General features: G+C 41.1%; 1 protein-coding gene across 1 annotated transcript in view; it reads left to right on the top strand.

Annotated features, from left to right (window-relative positions):
• Nucleotides 1-20,174, top strand: part of dhrsx (dehydrogenase/reductase (SDR family) X-linked) — a 45,686-nt gene that overhangs the window by 21,475 nt on the left and 4,037 nt on the right. The window contains exons 4-6 of the mRNA XM_060860070.1: nucleotides 3,997-4,098; nucleotides 8,976-9,183; nucleotides 11,645-11,852. Of these exons, the coding sequence (XP_060716053.1) occupies nucleotides 3,997-4,098; nucleotides 8,976-9,183; nucleotides 11,645-11,852 (518 nt within the window). The remainder of the gene's footprint in view (nucleotides 1-3,996; nucleotides 4,099-8,975; nucleotides 9,184-11,644; nucleotides 11,853-20,174) is intronic.

The raw sequence follows: 20,174 nt of genomic DNA on the forward strand, positions 1-20,174 counted from the left end.
TTTGTTTTTTTTTATCTTCAGTAATCAGTTATGCTGTTGAGATGCGATTTTACTTGCTTTTATTTAATTACGTTATATGAAAATCTTCTGGACCTCTGGATTTGAGCGTTAAAGACTATCTGCCTTATCGACCTGTGTTATATTTTGACTGGGCAAAAATAAATCATCTCAGGCAAGTCAGTTTTGTTTTATTCCTCTGATTAAACCTCCCTCAAAATCAAAACAAAGATCTGCTGGAAAAGAAAATGACCTAGTCCTTTGTTCCACATATGATATTTCCAGCTGTATTTGCCAGTAAGCCTTCTCCGTACCCCGTCGCCCATAGAGGCCCGCTACAGGCAAAGGCTACCTATAATCCACTTAGCGTCCAGAGGCGAGCCACGTAGCACACTTTGTTATAAGCGACCTTGTTTCTCCTCAGCCTTTGTGCCGTGTGCCGGGGGAGTGAACCTGCCAAATACCAGAATTAGCATAACATGAATAGCTAAGGTAATTAAAGCAATGATGTGCGTATAACTGGAGGGGTGATGAGGTGTACTTTTTTTAAATTTATTTATTTTTCATAAGGACCATGACAAACGTTTCACCCCTGAATAAAGCACAGGACAAGTTGTTGGTTTTTTTGCGTATACCTGAAAGACTACCTATAAATCTATCTCACAGTCAAAATAGTTACTGTAGTTAATGTTTACAGCATTTATCTTAAATAAATTCTGTCCCAATGGTGTTTATTAATCCAACAACTTCCTTTCACTAGCTTTTACAAGTAGATAGCTTTGCTTGAGCTAAGGGGTAGATTTTTTTTTTGTCAGCAAGGCCAGTTGTTAGCTCGCTACGTTAAGACTAAAGCACTTGTTAGCAGTTGTCATTTGTTACTGCCATGTTTTTTGCTATTTACATAATTACAGTTTGTCCTAATGTCTTGATTTCTATGTAAGTAGTTGCTATTAGTAATGGGTTGCTTGCTAGCCAGTAAACATTTGCTAGGCTAACATTTTCCTGTCAGGGAAAAGATTAAACTTGTTGCACTTACCATATTTTGCTAACATTAATCTTTTATTTTTCAAAAGTTAGAAAAGCAGATAATATAAAACTGAAATAAAAAATTCTTATAAAGTTGAAAAGACAAAGAAATGAAGCTTATTATGTTACCAGGGGAAAAAAAACAGTACCTCTGTTTCCTAAAAACCTTTCTGTGTTAGAAATCTTAAACCTACAGCCATAGCTCTGAGACTTTTTCGGAAAATGATTTTCTCCTCATAAAAAATTAGGTATCGATCCATTTCTGTGGAGAATGGACCACATAATCATTTGAAAAGCTGTTCAGTTGTTCGAAAAGCTACATAACATTTAAGGAACACATTAATATAAACCTATGATTTGAATTAAGAAACCCTAATCAACAAGTTCTGACCAATCAGAGTTGTGAATTATCAACACAGTGGTTCAAACACAGCATCAGTAACATATAAATAAAAAACATGTCACTCAGCTTGACTTCTCTCTGAAAGAAACATGCACAGAATAGGAAATAGGTGCGAATATGAACAAATGTGTTTTTGGGGTAGAAGTCGGACATGTTTCTGTTCGTCTTCAGTCTCGCTGTCTTTAGCCGTTGTTAACCCTCGTCATAGCTTTCGACACTTTGTGCCCGTGAACAGTCGAGGCGTGTCCGCTCTGGTAATTGTGTAATAACTTTCATAGCCGTTATTAGCTCAAAGGTTCATTCAGCTCGATGGAATGAACAACGTGACTAATTAGAGTTGACACCAGGGGGCAAGAGGAAGTGCAGAGTTAAATAAACACAAGCCCCCTCCAGCACCTTCCAACAGAGACGGAGTCGTCAGATTGCATAAAATGATGGTTAGGATCCCTCTCACCCATGTGAATATCTTGATCTTAGTGCGATCGATTTTAAGCAGGCTTGGTGAACGTTTCTTCAGTGTAAAGAGTTTATTTGACGTGCAAATTGTAAGAGCCTGCTGATAGAAACAATTTACCGTTAGTATCGATTTTCCGTTAGAGGGCGGAATCTTGCACAGTCGAGTTCAAACATTTGCATCCCTCCATTCAATAAATTAAAAAGAAGACATTTCCAGTATTTTCTACTAAATAGCATTGCTCAGAGGATATAAAGGAAAAGGATGAGCAAACAGGTTATTAGAGAATATTGTTATCGCTTCCAGAAATCATAATGCAACCTTCATTTCTAAACACCTGAGTGAAAACCCTCTCACCCTCACTCACAATCATATTATATTAAAGGCAACAATGAACAGAATGAGACAAGACAAGAGGCTAGATCTTAGCCAGGTCTAGATTCTAGCTGGATCATATGAACAGAGCCGATCCTGACCTCCCTGGGGCCCTAAGCAAAATTCTGCTAAGGGGCCCTCCTACCTGACCCGTGAGCCACTGGCAGCACTGCACAGCTAATTTATCTAGTCAGATAGAGACTAGAGACAGAATCACATCAACTGAACTTTATTGTTATTTGCTCTTGCTGACATCAAACTTGAAGAGAACACAAGTTCACCTGATTTCTCGCATTTCACTCTCATTTTGTTTCTTTTTTCTCTTTTCATGGCCAGATGGATAGCTCCGCTTCATATTGTCATCTACACAGTAAACATTAACACGCACTGTAAAATGAGGCAGGGGGAGGCGGGGCCTTGCATAATTTACGGGGCCCTACGCAACTTGCGTGGTGAGCGTATAGGGCCGATCGGCTCTGCATATGAAGATGCAACTGATACAGTACGATGAGTTTTGCGCTCAAGTTTCCGTCAGTGAACAGCTCGACAAACTAGACCATATAGTACACAGTTATAAAAAGATTATAATCACACTCTCTGTGTCATGTCATATTAGGGAGTTTCCTGGATTTACATAATAAAAATGGGAATCTGTATGAAGCTGTAGGGATATAGGAATCTTATTTTTCTTTAATAGTCTGAATCTTGCGTTTTTCTTACGTGTTTCTTACCTTTTTTTTTGTTCAGTTAGTCCCTTCTGTATTTAGTGATCAAGCAAGATCTGGGAGAGTCAGAGGAATTTGCAATATTTTAAAATAGCCTCGGATTTTGTGCCGATTTGGACTTTGGTGTGTCGTGTGATGTCATAACCACGCGTTCAGCCAAAGCTTTGAACATGAGTACAGCTCTCATTGAAAGTAATTTAATGTTTTTTTAAAAACGTTTTTAGTCTTTACTGATAGGAGTTTAAATGAAGAAACTTGACCTTACAATTAGACCAATTAAAAAAAAAATCTGCAAAAAAGTTGAATCGCAAATGTGGAAAAACGTTGCGAAACCATGCATTGATGAAAAAAAAAGGGAAATCTACGAGAGGTTTAATTTATTTCAATTTCAAACTGGATTGTGTTAATTCGCCATCAAATTAAAATATATCTAAATCAATGTTCTTAATCAACTGATTAAAGATCATTGTTAAAAGACGGGGGGGTCACGGTGGCTTAGTGGTTAGCACGTTCACCTCACACCTCCAGGGTTGGGGGTTCGATTCCCGCCTCCACCTTGTGTGTGTGGAGTTTGCATGTTCTCCCCGTGCCTCGGGGGTTTCCTCCGGGTACTCCGGTTTCCTCCCCCGGGCCAAAGACAGGCATGGTAGGTTTATTGGCATCTCTGGAAAATTGTCCGTAGTGTGTGATTGTGTGAGTGAATGAGAGTGTGTGCCCTGTGATGGGTTGGCACTCCGTCCAGGGTGTATCCTGCCTTGATGCCCGATGACGCCTGAGATAGGCACAGGCTCCCCGTGACCCGAGGTAGTTCGGATAAGCGGTAGAAAATGAGTGAGTAAGTGAGAGTGTTAAAAGACACAAATGTTTTCTTGTTGATATGGATGTCGAGACAATCAGCCTTTCTGTTTTGAGATCTTTGTAAGCTTGTATAATAAATGGCACTATATTGATTTAAATGATCGATGGTTGGATGTAGTTGTGTTAGTAATGATCTTGTGGTGCACTTCTGTTTGCAGTGGAGTTCATGTGCCTGGACTTGGCCTCCTTGAAGTCCGTGCGACAGTTTGTGCAGAGGTTTAAAGCCAAGGGACTGCCTCTACACATTCTCGTCAATAACGGTACGTATCCGGAACGGATCACTCTGCATCATAAATAAAATGTAGCGAAACTTATGGGGGAAAACTTTGTTAAAGGCTTCTTTGGGTTTCTCTTTGACATCATTTTAAAAGTAAACTTTCTCAAGAACCTTCTTCAGAGAGATAAACGGAAAGCCTGAAAGAAATGCTCAAGGCTATACTTGGAAGCTCCTTTCATGGAGGTTCATTGGAAGATTCACCAGAAGATCAAAAAGAAGAGATCTTAACGGTGGACGATCCATTTTTTTATTAGCTTTAGAAATTTAGAGTTTTAGTATTAGTGTTGTGTATCTTATTAAACAGTTATAATTATAAGTGTATAATTTTCCAAGTAAAGTTTCTCAAGAATGCTTCGGTTCTTATTCAGAAATACAAAAGAAGTTTGTTTAAAGGTTCTTTGTGATGTTCCTTGTTTATGGGATGTTTAAGACCATCGGGTTTATCATTCACATCGGTTTCCAAGTAAAGTTTCTCAAGTCCTTCTTCAGTGGGACACAAAAAAACGTACAGCTTGCTCATGCGGCTGTGCTTGAAGCTTCTTTCACGGACGTTCGTTAGAGGTTTTCTTACAAGATCAAACCGAAGAGCCTTTAACAGTTTAAAGGTGCCTTTCCACAGAAACCCGTTTTTACTTGTATTTTTTGATATGTGTTAGGTCCATATGTGTTTGTGTTGTGTCGTGAATGTGAAAACGAACTGCTACCTCCCCGGTCAGTTCTAGCCACTTAAAAGAAATAAGGGGAGAAATCAGGTCTGTTGGAAAAGCTGATCACTCTGACGCCATCACTCTGATCACTCTGATCACTCTGATGCCAATCGGAGCCAAGCAGCATAGCTCATTTGAATATTCATGAGAACTGGCGCAAATCGAGCTGAGTCTTCCTGCAGGCTTTCTATACCAGTGGTCCCCAACCCCCGGGCCGCGGACCGGTACCGGTCCGTGGATCAAATGGTACCGGGCCGCCCAATGAACATTAAATTATTTCCCTTTTATTTACTGTGGTGTATTTCTCTCGGGTTTTGTGCGACTTTCCATGGACGAGAGGTTAACCGGGAGCTGAGAGACGTCACCTAAAGCCGCACCAATACCGTGCATGTGCAAAATATCGGGCCGGTTTTAAGTGACGTCTGGAGCTGAGCGGCAGTGGCGTTGTAGCTTTGGTGGAGAGAAGGTCTGTGTGTATCGCTCTTCTCTCTGTTCACCGGTACTTTCTCATGTTTAACAGTACTTGATGTTCGTGTATATTGTGTTTGCTCAAATTTAACCCACAAATTAGCAAAAATGAGTACGAAACAGACGTCGTTAGAAAGTTAGAATCTCTGCCGTTGTGTTCTGGATTAAAGTCATGGCGGAATACCCTGAGATTGCCACCACAGCACTTAAATCCCTATTGCCATTTCCGACATGCTACCTGTGTGAAGCAGGGTTTTCTGCAGTGACAGCAACCAAAACAAAACAACGGAATAAACTGGACATAAGCAACACACTTCGGGTGTCAATGTCTCCTATTACCCCCAGATGGAACCGTCTCGTTGCAAAGAAACAACCTCAGGGTTCTCATTGATTTAACGTTCTAGTGAGTTAAAATGTTAAATCACTTTATATTAATTTTTTGGTGTAACTGTATTTTATTTTGAAGGCATGCTTAAATACAATTAAATTTAAATTATTAAAACAATTTAAAAAAAAATATAAACAATCAACCCATGGTAAACTTCAGACATTACCACAAAAGTAATGAAATACGTGTGGCAGGGCACCTTTAAGGCCAAACCTTTAAGGTTTTTCTTGGAACCTTTTGTAAATAAACAAAACCTCTCTGTATTAAGGTTTTTCTATTTAAGGGCGTTCCTTGGAGGAACAAACTGAAAGAGCTTTTAATGCTCGATGTTTTATCATATTGTTATCATTTTCATGTATATTTTCCGCCCAAACTATAAGGCTCAGCACTTGAACACTCAAATGATAAGTCAATGATAAGAACAACGATTACAGTCACCCTGAACTTGTCTTTAGACCCATTATTATACTGTAATGATTTATACGAGCATTATCGTGTCACCCAGAAGAGGACAGGCTCCCATTTTGTCCTCTCTGGGATTCCTCTCATGTCTTCTTAGGGCTTTTTCTATCTTAGGGGTTTTTCCACTTGCTCATAAGGCTTTATGTGCAGAAAGTTTGAAGGTTTTTATTACATTATAAAGTATAAGAGCCTATTACAGTCCTGTATGCAAATGCAGACCATGTTTGATGAGGGAAAAGGGGGAGTAATTGAAGGAAACCTTTTTTATTTCTCCTCTCTTTAAGCTTTTAGTGTAGAACCTGTTAAAATGGTTCTAAGTATCAACCATCCATTAACCATCCAAAAACCGTACCATAGAGTGTACATGAAATCTGATTTCTTTATGAGAGGATTTTTTTTTTTATTGTAAAAGCAGCACGTCATTACATTCGATATTTAAAGTAAAAAAAATCTCCATACAAGTTTAAGGAGACTTTAAGGTCTTCGTCGCAACCTCCATGCCAAAACCCCAGATGTAAACCCCAGGGCAGCTTCTAACCCTTCATTCTGAATACAGACTTCTCGTCCAGAGTGCCTGTGGAGCTCTTTCACAAACTGTGCCAAAGATTTCAAAATTAGCAAGAATCACAATTAAGAACTGTTCAGCCTGGCACAGTAAGTAGAAATCCAGCTCTCCTGTGATTTTTTTTTTTTTTTAATGTATTATTTTTTTCTTCTGAATCGTCCGATCCAGGCCTCGGGGCCTTAGGGGTCATCTGTTTTTAACTAGATGGCTCCTATTTAGCAGACCTCCCCAGGGAGCGTCACAGACGACAGGAACAGTCACACTCTGTCCTGTTTCAAACAGTGGAGAATTAATAATTCACACTTTCTCTCTCTCTCTCTCTCTCGTTCTCCCGTCCGTCTCTGCTTCCCCGGCACACGTCCCATCCTGCTGATAACAGCTGAAGGACAAACGCATCTGTACCACCCCATTGAGGGACTAATGATGCGGAAAGGCCATCGCTTGACCCCCGAGAGCCTCATCAGAAACAGAAGCGATACACTTAGGAATTTTGACCGGTCAATGCATGCAGATTCTGTTTTTTTTTTTTTTTGTGTGTGTGTGTTTTTTTTTTTTTAACCACAACCACGTGCTTTATTTTACAGAGGTACGGGTGCATCTGAGCTGACAGCTCTTTGTATAATTAAAAAGAGTCAAAAGCTTCAATATAATTTTGGTTTTAAGTTCATCATGGGACAGAGCACTGCTGTAATCCTGATTACCATGTGCTCAAGGGAGCCAGGCGCTAATTCTCTGAAGAGCACAATTATGATGGAGCATATGTCGTAAAGCGGATGCTCTTTCCCGAGAATGGGTTGTGCACAAAGACAATAGGAGGGGGCTTGATCTTTGGCACGGATTTATTTCCATGACATAATGATTTTTCCTGTGTGGCAAATTATCCAGCACTTACTGTTCATAATGGAACCTTGGACAAGATTGGTTTCCAGCGAGCTTCTGCGTCAAGGCATGGAGGTTTGGGTCAAGGTGAACGTAGCCTGCAGTTAGCTTGACACTCGTTCGTCATAACCTAGGGAGAAGAACCTCTACATTTTCACTGAAAGGTATAAAAGCTACTTTAGTCATGACTGGATTGTTTCTCTTAAGGTTACACAACTTGAACCTGGTTAATGGTTCTCTCTTTTTCCTGGTAAATTTTGTGTACTTATCGCATTTGTCAGAAGTCTTTATACAGAGAAATTTAGTGGACACTCAAAATCTTCTAATCTGTAGTCCAACGCCTTAACCACTAAGCTACCACATCTCTCTGGTGTAACGGAAAATTTGTGGCCAGGGGCCAAGGGAGCAAAATTGGCCATGTTCTCTCCAATGATGATCACAGCAACACTAGCTCTTGAGTGATAGAGGAGAGCTGGCAGGTGGACAGGAATTGGCAGATGGTCAAATTGGTTAGAAAATGAGAAAAAAAAACTCATAATGGATATAATTAGACCTTCAGGGCAATGGCTGAGGTAAAAATTCTCTTTTCAGTTCCAGGCTCTTTTGAAGCATATTCACAAGTCACTTGAAATTTTGTCCATGTCTGTTGTGGCATTCTGGAGATACACAGCTTCAGACCGGGGCGTCTGGGGGCTCATTTCTCAGAAACCAGATGACGTAGGACTTTGTTTTATTGGAGGAATATTACATTTTAATGAGCATTGTAAGCATTTCAAATATCCTCTGTAGCAGGCTTGTTTCTCAGGAACCAGAAGTCCCAGAGCTTCATGTTTGAAATGTACTTAAAGGACACAGCCTTAACTGGTCCCACCATGGTGACAAACAAGGCTAGTTTATTCCCATTTATTTTGTGAGAATTTACTTTAAGGAAATTACAGAAAGTTGCAGTCTTGGCTGCTTTGTTATATTTCTTTGGACAAAATCTCTTCAGCTTCAGCAACTGAACAACCCAAGGGTCCTTCTGGATGTGCTAAATGGGTCAATGACATGAGAGGGCCAGAGAGTTATCTGACCCAGCCTTCCCTCCTCGGGTACCCTCATCGGAATCGTCTGATAATCTGACAAACATTTTTACAGCCGCTTTAGTCAGCCACTTTCCCTCCTATGGCTCGGAATATTCACTAGTAATGTCCATCGTTTTTTTGTTCAGGATGAAGACCTGTGTTTTAACAGCCCCTGAGTTTCACTTTCACTGCATATTATAGCTTTAGGGTCTATTAAAGCAAATCCCCCCACAGAAATAACCAATGAAAAGGAACAGAGCTCCCATTAATGCTCTTGCATTTCAGAGATAATACTCTATCCTTTTTCTGTGTTTTCAACATCTCTAGCTGGTGTTATGCTGGTCCCAGAAAGGAAGACCGAGGACGGATTTGAGTTGCACTTTGGACTGAACTATTTGGGCCACTTCTTGTTGACCAACTTGCTGCTTGACCTGCTGAGAGATTCTGGGCAGAACAGGAGGCACTCCCGCATCGTCACAGTGTCCTCAGCCACTCACTATGGAGGAAGACTTAATCTAAATGACCTGCAGGGCAGGTAACACAAGCCTTACTTCTTAAAATGATTATTTAAAAATTTCTGTTTGTTAACTCGTGCCCTGCGATGGGTTGGCACTCCGTCCAGGGTGTATCCTGCCTTGATGCCCGATGACACCTGAGATAGGCACAGGCTCCCCGTGACCCGAGGTAGTTCGGATAAGCGGTAGAAAATGAGAGTGAGAGAGAGAGTGTTTGTTAACTCTCCCCAACATTTACTGAAATAACAACATTTACCAAAGCAAGACTTTTGTGAAAAAAAAAAACTTTCATGTAATCATCATTCATTTGAATGCTCTTGGCAGGGTTCCTACAAGGTGCTACAAAGTCCTACAGGGTTTCTACAAAGCTTAAAAAGTGATTAAAAATTCTTGAAAGTCAATAAAGACGAAATCCCCAAATAAATTAAGTGTTTATTTTCAATAGAATGCAAAAACTATAATATCACTCGAAATATGACACACCCCTTAAGCCCCTCCCCTTCTTCACCCTATTCGCCCACGTGTTTTAACTGACAGCTCCTTTAACTCCTATGGAGTATACTGACCTTATAGTGAATATGAAGAGATGCCTGGGAAACGTAGTATGGCTGGAAAAGTCTAAATATCATGACAAATGTGCGAAGTTGTAAAATACATTATTTGTCAATTTATAGGGAATTTAAATAAAGAAGAAATAAAGTATTGCTTGAAGACATAAAGTATTGCTTTTATAGTCCAAAAAGTCTTTGAAAGTCCTGGAATTTTATTTATGAAGCATTTTTTGAGCCATGTCTTCTATAACCTGGGTTCAGAAATGACTCTAATGCCCCTTTTCCACCAAAAAGAACGGGTGCTGGTTCAGAGCTAGCGCTGGTGCTGGTTCAAAGTTGGTTCCACTGGCGAACCTTCTAAGAACCAGTTTGTCTTTCCACCGACTAGAGAGCATCACAGAGCCGAGTCTGACGTCACTGTATACGTGTCACGTTACACAGCAACGTTAGCGCAGCAGCGGCAAACACAAACACATCAACAATGGCGGATGTTGCTTTACTGTTAATGCTCATGGCTTTGTGAACCTACATTAACACCCAAACGCGGTGAATCCAACGTGTACGTGCAGCTCCATGTAATCTGTATAAACGGAGGTTGTAATCGAGAAAGTACGTAACGTTATTTTATCATTAACACAAAAAAAAGTTAGCCTTAGCATGTAGCTAACTATCATGTGTGCTGATAATGTATCATATCACAGTAAAGTAAAAGTGTATTAAACATTAGTATACTTAAGGTACATTATCAAATGCGCTAACAGTAGCCCCGCCCACAGCCCCTGACACAAGCGGTTCTTACGTCTAGACCAGCAACGTTTTGGTGCTACTTAAGAACCACTTTTCCTGGTCCAGAGCCGGTGCTTTGGCTGTCGAAAAAGAAAGAACTGGTTCTAAATTAGACTCCGAACCAGCACTCAAACTACCTCGGTGGAAAAGGGGCATTAAACACAAGGAGGTAGGTGAAAGTAAAGGCACGCATTATCCCACTTTTTGGCTTTTATAATTATACTTTTTTTTTCTCTCTCAATTTTTCTCTAAGTGTGTGATTGGTGATTAATGAACGAGTGCATGACCTAAAAAAGAAAATAACACGCTGCATTTTCATCTCATATCTTAATAATCATCCAGAGAAAACAGCACAAATTAAGGGACTGCGCAGCCTATGACATTTTTTTTACCTCCATACCAAAAGCTTAGTCTCTTTGATTTTGTCCTTGAGTGTCAAATCAAACACTTTATTATTCCTACACCGGTCAAGACACAACCGGCTCCAGAGGTGACCTGGCACTTCAAAATGTACCATTTCTGTTTGCTTGTTCTTCCCTGTGCATGTTGTTTTATTGCTTTTGGGTTCAAGAGGTTTCCATCTTTGCTGCAGCTGCTTATTGTTGTTCCTTTCCGCTCAAGGACACAAGGCTTATAACCCAGCATGCACAGTTGAGCCTTATGTGTCTATTGATTGACTGGATGTTTGCCGGCTTCCAACAAGAGCCGACTACAAACACGGCATTAAATACAGACGAGGGAGAAAATGAAATACGGCTAGCGCGGCACACTGCGTATCTGTGTAATGACTTGTCGTGTTGTACGTCGAATGTGAGCAGCGGCGTGAGCTTGAATAATGGACGGTTTAGCTTACGGAGGAGTCTGTCTTTCTGAGAATGAAGCATTTACCTTTGATGAGATTTGAGGAAGGTTCTCTGCTAACGTGTAAAAAAAAAAAAAAAAGGGTAAAATAATTGGATTTATTATCTGAAGTATAGGGAGTTAGGAAGCATAGTGAAGAATATAGTGCTCGTCTTGTAGCTTTTTCAGTCAGTCTAAAGCCATGTATTTTGTAGCGTGTCTGTGATACAGGCAATAACTTTGGAGTATTTACGATTGCTCAGTTTTACACAAGGCTCTTCTGTTCTACCTCACTCTGTTTCAGGTCATATTACAGTTCCCATGGTGCATACTCTCAGAGCAAACTGGCCCTGGTGCTTTTCACCTACAACCTGCAGGAGCGGCTGTGCACTCGAGGTGATCCGGTAACGGCCAACGCTGTGGACCCTGGCATGGTGGACACAGACTTGTACCAAAACCTGTGTTCCCCTGCTCAGCTGGCCAAAAAACCTGTGGCCAAAATGCTCTTCAGGGTAAGATGTAGAAAAAAAAAACATTATACAGTTCTTATTAGCCTGTAGTTTGAAACAGGAGCTCTAAAATTTAATATCAGAGTTCACTAGTACCACTCAAAATACACCTATGCGGTCTTTTTTTTTTATTTTATAAAAAGCCAATTGACCTATTACACGTTAGAAAACAAAAAGCAGTAGTTTGTCCCAATTGTTTACTGAATTATCACCTAATACACATAAAGAGTGTATTTAAAGAGTTGCCACTGCCAACAAGCAGCTCCCGACTAAACAGAAACTCTATACTATAACTTTTTCCCCTAATTCTCCTTCACCCTGCTGTTAATTTTCCTGTTTTTCTTTCTATATCCCACAATATTCTACATCAGTTTTTCATTCAGGTTTTCATTTCTTTACAGCACAGACAGGTAAGATAAAGGACAAGCCATAATTATGTCGCTTTGTAGAAGCCAACATTCTGTTTTCCTATTTAAGTTAAGACAAAAATTGATCAAGAGTAACTCCTCCTAGGGCTTTCGAGCCACATGAACCAAATTCGGATATGTTGTAGATCCTGGACTGAAGTTTGTTTTCTAAGCGATCCGAGTACCGGTACTTCCGGTACCGGGTCTCAAAATGGCCTTTTATCCCATAGACTCCCATTATAAACTTTGGAGGTTTATAACTCGGCAAGCTTTCGAACTATCTACTCCAAACTCGGCCAGGTCCTTTAGGGTGATACTCTGAACAAACTTTTAAATCAGTGTACCTACTGGCCTTCCGGTTGTGCCGCAGCTCCGCCCCCAAAATATGCAAAATCAAAAAACTTTTTACAACATGGACATGTGACATATAAAAACACTCACAACAATAAGGGGAACTTCCTCATGTGTATTCTGGTGATGTCATGTGATGTCACGTGAAAATCAAAAATTAGCACAACATGGACATGTGACATATGAAGACACTCAGTCCAATGTGGGGAACTTCCTCAAGAGTATTCGGATGACGTCACATGCTCGTCTCCACTTGCCTCTAAATGTTTTGGCACCCTAGCTTTCTGTCCACTTGCCTCCAAACATAACACTGATCCTTATGTCCACTCGCCTCCAAAAAACACCGGCCTTTGCGAATATTTGCTTTGTAAAAGCCAACATCAATGTTTGTCGTGAATAACTTTACAAATCTAGTTGTAATGCTGAAATCTCTTGACAAAAGTCAAAGAGCAGTCATATTGTCCATATACATCAATATAATGTGCTGTTCTATTGTCCTTCTCAGTGGAAATGAAGCATAACTAGAACGAATGCATGTAAAACTGTTACACGGCTATGGCCTTAGTTTACTATCGATAAATTTTATCGGTTTTGCTCGAACGATCACCGTTAACGGTGACAGAGTTTGAAGAATTTATTCCATGCCCTAATATATTGCTTATGTTCATATACGTTTGTCCTTGAACACAATTTTCATCACTGCCATAAAAAATCGCTCGTACTTTGGATTGGTTACGGAACTCAGCACGGCTCTTTGACCAAGTTTGGTTCAGTCAGCTCCAGAAATATTGGCACCCTTCCAACGAATGAAGATTTTCTACACAAACAATTCAAGAAGCTTGCTGTTACTACTGAAAAATAAAACTGAGAATAGACACCGTATACAAGGAGAACCGGCTGACACTTTGGGTGATTTTACTCCAAAACCAAAATGGATTAAAAAAAAAAATCATGTATTTTCAAGTACCAGGATATTTCTGCCTAAAATACAAATGGTAATTTGCTTCTGCCATGAGGTCAAGACATGATGTATTTCTTTAAACAAGATAATTAACCAAAATGTAAACGCTAATCAAGACAGAAATATTTGAAGGACAAAAATAAATGTCAGCCTACGTAATGAAAATGAATCGTAACTTGAAAACTGGGATCTTAATTAAAAAGGAATCTCAGTACGCACAGACATAATAATACAAAGGTACAAATAATACAAATGTTCTGAGTAACAAGATGATGTTTCTAATTTAGAAATTACACAAAGAGGAAAAATTTTAATGGTGAGGTGCCAGTAATTTTGCCTTTTTTAATCCGGTTAAAACTATAGAATAACCATACAGGGGAAGTCGTGGCCTAATGGTTAGAGAGTCTGACTCGTAACCTGAAGGTTGTGGGTTCGAGTCTCGGCCCGGCTACGACTGAGGTGCCCTTGAGGTACCCCCCAACTGCTCACAGGGCGCCGCAGGATAAATGGCTGCCCACTGCTCCGGGTGTGTGTGTGTGTGTTCACTGCTGTTTGTGTGCACTTTGGATGGGTTAAATGCAGAGAACGAATTCTGAGTATGGGTCACCGTACTTAGCCGTATGTCACGTCACTTCACTTCATATACACGTTTCTTTAAAAAAAAACATAGAAAACACTCAGGAAAAATGCAGAATTTTTATATATACGTATATATACGTATATATATATATATTTAGCCATATTTATGTAGCGCTCCTCAATGTATTTCCTCATCAGGTAATTTTCCACATAAAAATCCCCTTTTAGAAACTATAAACCCATAACCATCCATAGAAACCCCGAATAACCCGTACAAGTGTATATCTCCAGTGGTAGAGTTTGATTTTCCATGAAGGTTGGTAATCATTTTTATTTTACCAGGAACCAAGCCATCAATAACGTGATATTGTGTTTGGACTGACATGACTTACATGGAAATCATGTGGTTATTGCAGCATTTATCTCTGTGATCCAGCCCTCAGTTCGGAATACGCTGTAATATGATAATGATTCTCCTCAACCTGGGATGTGACACTGTTCTGTCCACTTCCCGGTCTTTTAATTGGTGCATTTGTTTTCGTGGCTGTCAACAAGGCCAGCTGGTCCCTTGGAATTTAACTAGAAAATCGTCTAGTTGGTCGTCATGATGTGTATCGAGGTGAAGGATAATTGGATTTATTTTATGTCTGCACATCAGAAGAAGATAAGTGTGTTTGTGTGTTTTTGTAGAGGTTGTAGGTGTGTGTGTGTGTGTGGTTGGGGTGGGGGTGTGGGGGGTAATCGTGGGCGGCTGCTTTCCCTTTAAATGATTTGGTAAAATATGGTAAAATGGTAAAATTTGGTCATTTTCTGTATTGTGGTTTGTGTTGTGCTTGGAAATCAGGTGACTCTGTGAATTTTATTAGTTTTTTATGCATATTCGGAAGCCTGGATTCGGAATCTCTGAGGTGATTATGCTGACATGAAAGGACCCTTCAGAGTGGCTCGTAAAGCCGGCAGCCTTTCTAGTGGCCTTCAGACAAAAAAAAAAAATCACACTTATCTTTCTCATCCGGATTTAATTTCCGTGAAACTCCTGCTCTTGTCAAGATGATGAGTGCTGATATTGATTCATTGGGATGTTCATTGCCATGGTGATTTTCCTTCTCACACACACGTCTTACGTGCAGGAGAAACGGTGAAACCTTTCGCATATTATCCAGGTGTTTGTTAAGTTTCACGTATCTGAGCGTCACAGCGTGTATATTACAAAACCTCAAGATTTATGGAGTCATGGGTGTAAAGAATCAGCAGTTCAACATGATACACTAATAGGATTCGTTTATTTAACACATCTTATGTGTTTTCATCTCGTAAGTCAGAGTGAAGGAGGCGGGGCATCTGTGACTCGGTTTCCGAGAAAGAGGTGTGGCCTCCGACTTTGTTTCAGTGAATAGGGCATGGCCTCTGAGACTTAGTGGCATTCACTAAATTCAAGGGGTTTCGTTACCACGACGTAAAGTGGGTGTGTTTCTGGAGGTCTTGTAAAAACGCCCTCTTTCAAAAAAAAAAAGAGCGTACCTACGATGGATAATACAGGTAGATTTTATATTTTATATCTATTATGCTTTATTATCTTACAGTTAAGCTATTTTCAAAGACAAATAAACAACCAAAAACTACGGTTAGGGTTAGGGTTAGATTATCAAATAGGCCACGCCTACCTGATGACACAATATCCGTTACGCTGTTCTGAAATCCCTGGAAATAAGTGCATCCCGAGACTTAGTCTCAGTGAAGGAGGTGTGGCCTCTGACTCAGCCTCAGTGAAGGAGGTGTGGCCTCTGACTCAGTCTCAGTGAAGGAGGTGTGGCCTCTGAGTCAGTCTCAGTGAAGGAGGTGTGGCCTCTTAGTCAGTCTCAGTGAAGGAGGTGTGGCCTCTGATTCAGTCTCATTGAAGGAGGTGTGGCCTCTGACTCAGTCTCAGTGAAGGAGGTGTGGTCTCTGACTCAGTCTCAGTGAAGGAGGTGTGGCCTCTGAGTCAGCCTCAGTGAAGGAGGTGTGGCCTCTTAGTCAGTCTCAGTGAAGGAGGTGTGGCCTCTGAGTCAGCCTCAGTGAAGGAGGTGTGGCCTCTGATTCAGTCTCATTGAAGGAGGTGTGGCCTCTGACTCAGTCTCAGTGAAGGAGGTGTGGCCTCTGACTCAGTCTCAGTGAAGGAGGTGTGGCCTCTGTCTCAGTCTCAGTGAAGGAGGTGTGGCCTCTGACTCAGTCTCAGTGAAGGAGGTGTGGCCTCTGAGTCAGTCTCAGTGAAGTAGGTGTGGTCTCTGACTCAGTCTCAGTGAAGGAGGTGTGGTCTCTGACTCAGTCTCAGTGAAGGAGGTGTGGCCTCTGAGTCAGCCTCAGTGAAGGAGGTGTGGCCTCTGAGTCAGTATCATTGAAGGAGGTGTGGCCTCAGTTAGATAGGCGTGGCCTCTGACTCAGTCTCATTGATGGGCTGTGTGGCCCATCAATGAGGCGTGGCCTCTGTGACTCAGTCTTGGTGAAGGGGGTGTGGTCTCAGTCAAGGGGTGTGGTCTAATTGAAGGAGGTGTGGCCTCTATGAGTTCAGTGTTATTATTTAAACATACACAAGTTCTTCTGAATTTTTCTGGAATTCAATAAATGTGAAAAATATTGAAATATCAGTTTCATCTAAACACGTGTCTATTGCTGTTATAAATGTAAACACTTGCAAACAGCAAACATTTGACGATTCAGATCCAAAATTGTTTCTTTTCCATCTGTTTATTCATTTCTGGCTTTTCAGACACATGCCATGCACCGCTGGAAGACATGCACCTTAAAATCTCACCGAGCAGCACCATCATGAATAATGGATGTAAAGCATCAGGGATCATTTCACGACTGGATAGACAAAGAAATTAGGGACGCGCATCAGGAAATTATTTTGAAAGGCATCAGGGGGAAAAGGGTGTCGGGGGGGGGATTTCTGACAGATTATCCGGATGTTAAAACAATAAAAGACAAATTCAGCAGCTTTAATGTGAAGTTGTAACTAGTTGTTTGGAATATTTTGATATTTTTAGCATCGTCTCAGTCAGTGGCAGAATTTTCTGGTACAGAGAGAAGGAGAGAGACGGAGAAAGACGTGTCTCGTGTTTATGTCATATTCTTGAGTCATTTGGGTTATTATTAAGATAGCTATGAATTATACATTAACTAAAATAAGGTTGGAAAATCAAGTTAAGTGCCAAACAATTGAGGAGTCTTAAAGGGTGGAAATCTGACCACGGAGCATTTAAATAAGAGAAGTTTTTCCTTACTGTCCTCATTCATACTGACCTTGTAACCTTCTTGACTCTGGACGAGCGCATCATGGATAATATTACTGCAGCTGCACGGCGATTTAATCCAGACGTTTGCTTTACTCACTGCGACCTGTCCTAAGATTTTGTGTTCTATTCAAATTTATATTGCTTTCTAATTGTTTAAAGGGAAGAAGTGTGGTGTAATTTGTGCTCTCTGAATCTAAATGTGATTTCATTTCATTCTTTATTACCATGGATTTCAAAAATGTCTTTCTTTTTCTTGTTTTTATATTTTCTCTCTGTCTCTGTCTGTCTCTGTCTCTCTCTCTCTCTCTCTCTCTCTCTCTCTCTCTCTCTCTCTCTCTCTCTCTCTCTCTCTCTCTCTCTGTCTCTCTCTCTCTCTCTCTCTCTCTCTCTCTCTCAATCTTTTCTGCTCTCTGTATCTCTCTCTCTCTCTGACTCTCTCTCTCTCTCTCTCTCTCTCTCTCTCTCTCTCTCTCACTCTTTCCTGCTCTCTCTCTCTCTCTCTCTCCAAGTGTGGCTGCTTGTGCTTGTCAGAAACCTCGATCTCTTTTCTATAAGTAATATAATTTCTGTTTTTTGTGGGGTGAATTATTTTCTTATTTATCGTTGTGCTTATGGCAGCAGAGCGGCCCCAGGTGCAGGTAGTTTAGGGCTTCACACGCCGCTTCCTGGGGTGAAAGTGGTGACATCCGTGAGTGTAGAAGTGTGTTGTCTAGCTGTAGTGAATGTGGTGGGCCATGAATCCATTTTGTCGGCGTCTAGAACGCTAAAAAAGTGACGATTTCAAATGTCCCTCTGGTTATTAGTGATGACACTTTAAAACAAACGCTTTCTCGCTAAGGAAAACTGGTTTCACGAAACTGGTTTTGGTTGGATGAATTTAATTACTTTTTTAAAAAAAATTAAATGTTTAATTTGTGGGAAAACAGGACACCTAGTTCGCACTTGTCTCAACAAAAAAAAATTATAAAACGAATGGAGAAAATTACATGGGGGGCACGGTGGCTTAGTGGTTAGCACGTTCTCCTCACACCTCCAGGGTTGGGGGTTCGATTCCCACCTCCACCTTGTGTGTGTGGAGTTTGCATGTTCTCCCCGTGCCTCGGGGGTTTCCTCCGGGAACTCCAGTTTCCTCCTCCGGTCCAAACGCGGGCCCTTCTGGGGCCGGTTTGGCTCAGGCAGAGCCCACCACTGAGACCACCCCTGCTGTGGAGGAGGAATGTGCTGCTGGGCCTGCAGAGGCTGGACCGACCTCAACGGAGCAGACAAACAAAGATACGAACAAAAACACATCAACACCAACACACCGATAACAAACAGCGACATGGAACAACTGGAAAATAATCAGAGGGATGATGGCAGTGAAATGGAGACGGAGCTCGTAGTGTTTAAAGTGCCGCTAAAAAGAAAAAACTTGGACAAAACCAATGACTGTAGACTACTTAATAAAGCCAACCCGAATAATCAGTGGATAAAAGTCGACAAAAAACAAAACAGGGGTACAGGTTAATAACAACAGGAATATAAGAACGAGAGCGGTTTGTTTTTATAAACAGCTGTACACAAGCGAACTCGAGCCAGAACACAGTCACGATAGTGTTTTCTTCAACAACTTGCTCCAGGTATCTGAAGCAGCTAATGTAGAACTCTGACCCTAGAGGAACTGCACAGAGCCTTTCAGGGTACGGAGCCAGGGAAAGCACAAGGGATCGATGGTTTCTGGGAAGTACTAGGAGAGGACCTGCTGCAGGTACTTAATAACAGTTTGGCTGAAGGAAGGCTAGCATTGAGATTTCGCAGGGCAGTCCTCACCCTTTTAACCATAAAAGGGCACCTTACCAACATTACAAACTGGCACCCAGATTTGCTTCTCTATACTGACTACAAACTGCTCTGAAAAGCTCTACCTAATATACTGAATAAAGTAATGGACCACTTCATCCATCCAGACCAGATTTACTGTGTCTTTAATAGGTACATTTTTGACAATGTGCCCCATTAGATCAAGAAAAAGCGTTGACGCAGTCAAACGTCCATACTTGCGGAAAACTTTAAAAGCCTTTGGCTTTTGCCAGGATTTTATAAACATTGTTAAGGCTCTTTACAGTGACGTGGAGAGCATACTTAGAGTCAATGGTGGCTTATGCACTCCGTTCAAGGTTAATAGGGGGGTAAGACAGGGCTGCGCTCTATCTGGCATGCTGTATTCTCTTGCCATAGAACTGCTTTTACAACAGATAAGGAAAAGTTTATATTTCCTTCACCTATCTGGTTATCCTGATGATGTAACCGTTTTTTATTAGCAGACAACGTAACATTGTGCAAGTTCTAATGAAACTGATGATTTTAATGTATTGTTCACGACAAAGGTAAATCGGAGTAAAAGTGATGCACTGTTGTGTGGAAAATTGACAGAAGGGAAGCCAAATCCTCCTGAAGGTCTGACCTGGCGAGGAGATGGCTTCACATACTTAGTCGTGTTTCTAGGAGACGACGTGACCACACAGAGGAATTGGGAGCAGGCCATAGAAAAGGTCAAAGGCAGACTGGGAAAAGGAAAATGGATAACACCAGAATTTTCGTAACTTAGTCATTAATAACCTAATAGCTTCCTGTTTCTGGCAAAAGTCGGCCTGTGTAGATCCTCTTCCATGTCATCTGGCTGAGATGCAAACTGCGCTGGAGGACGACTTCTGGGACAAGCACTGGGTGCCACAGAGTGCGCTGTAACTACCCAAGGAAGAAGGAGGGCAAG

Source organism: Tachysurus vachellii, chromosome 24 (assembly GCF_030014155.1).
Source record: "Tachysurus vachellii isolate PV-2020 chromosome 24, HZAU_Pvac_v1, whole genome shotgun sequence".
NCBI classification, from domain to species: domain Eukaryota; kingdom Metazoa; phylum Chordata; class Actinopteri; order Siluriformes; family Bagridae; genus Tachysurus; species Tachysurus vachellii.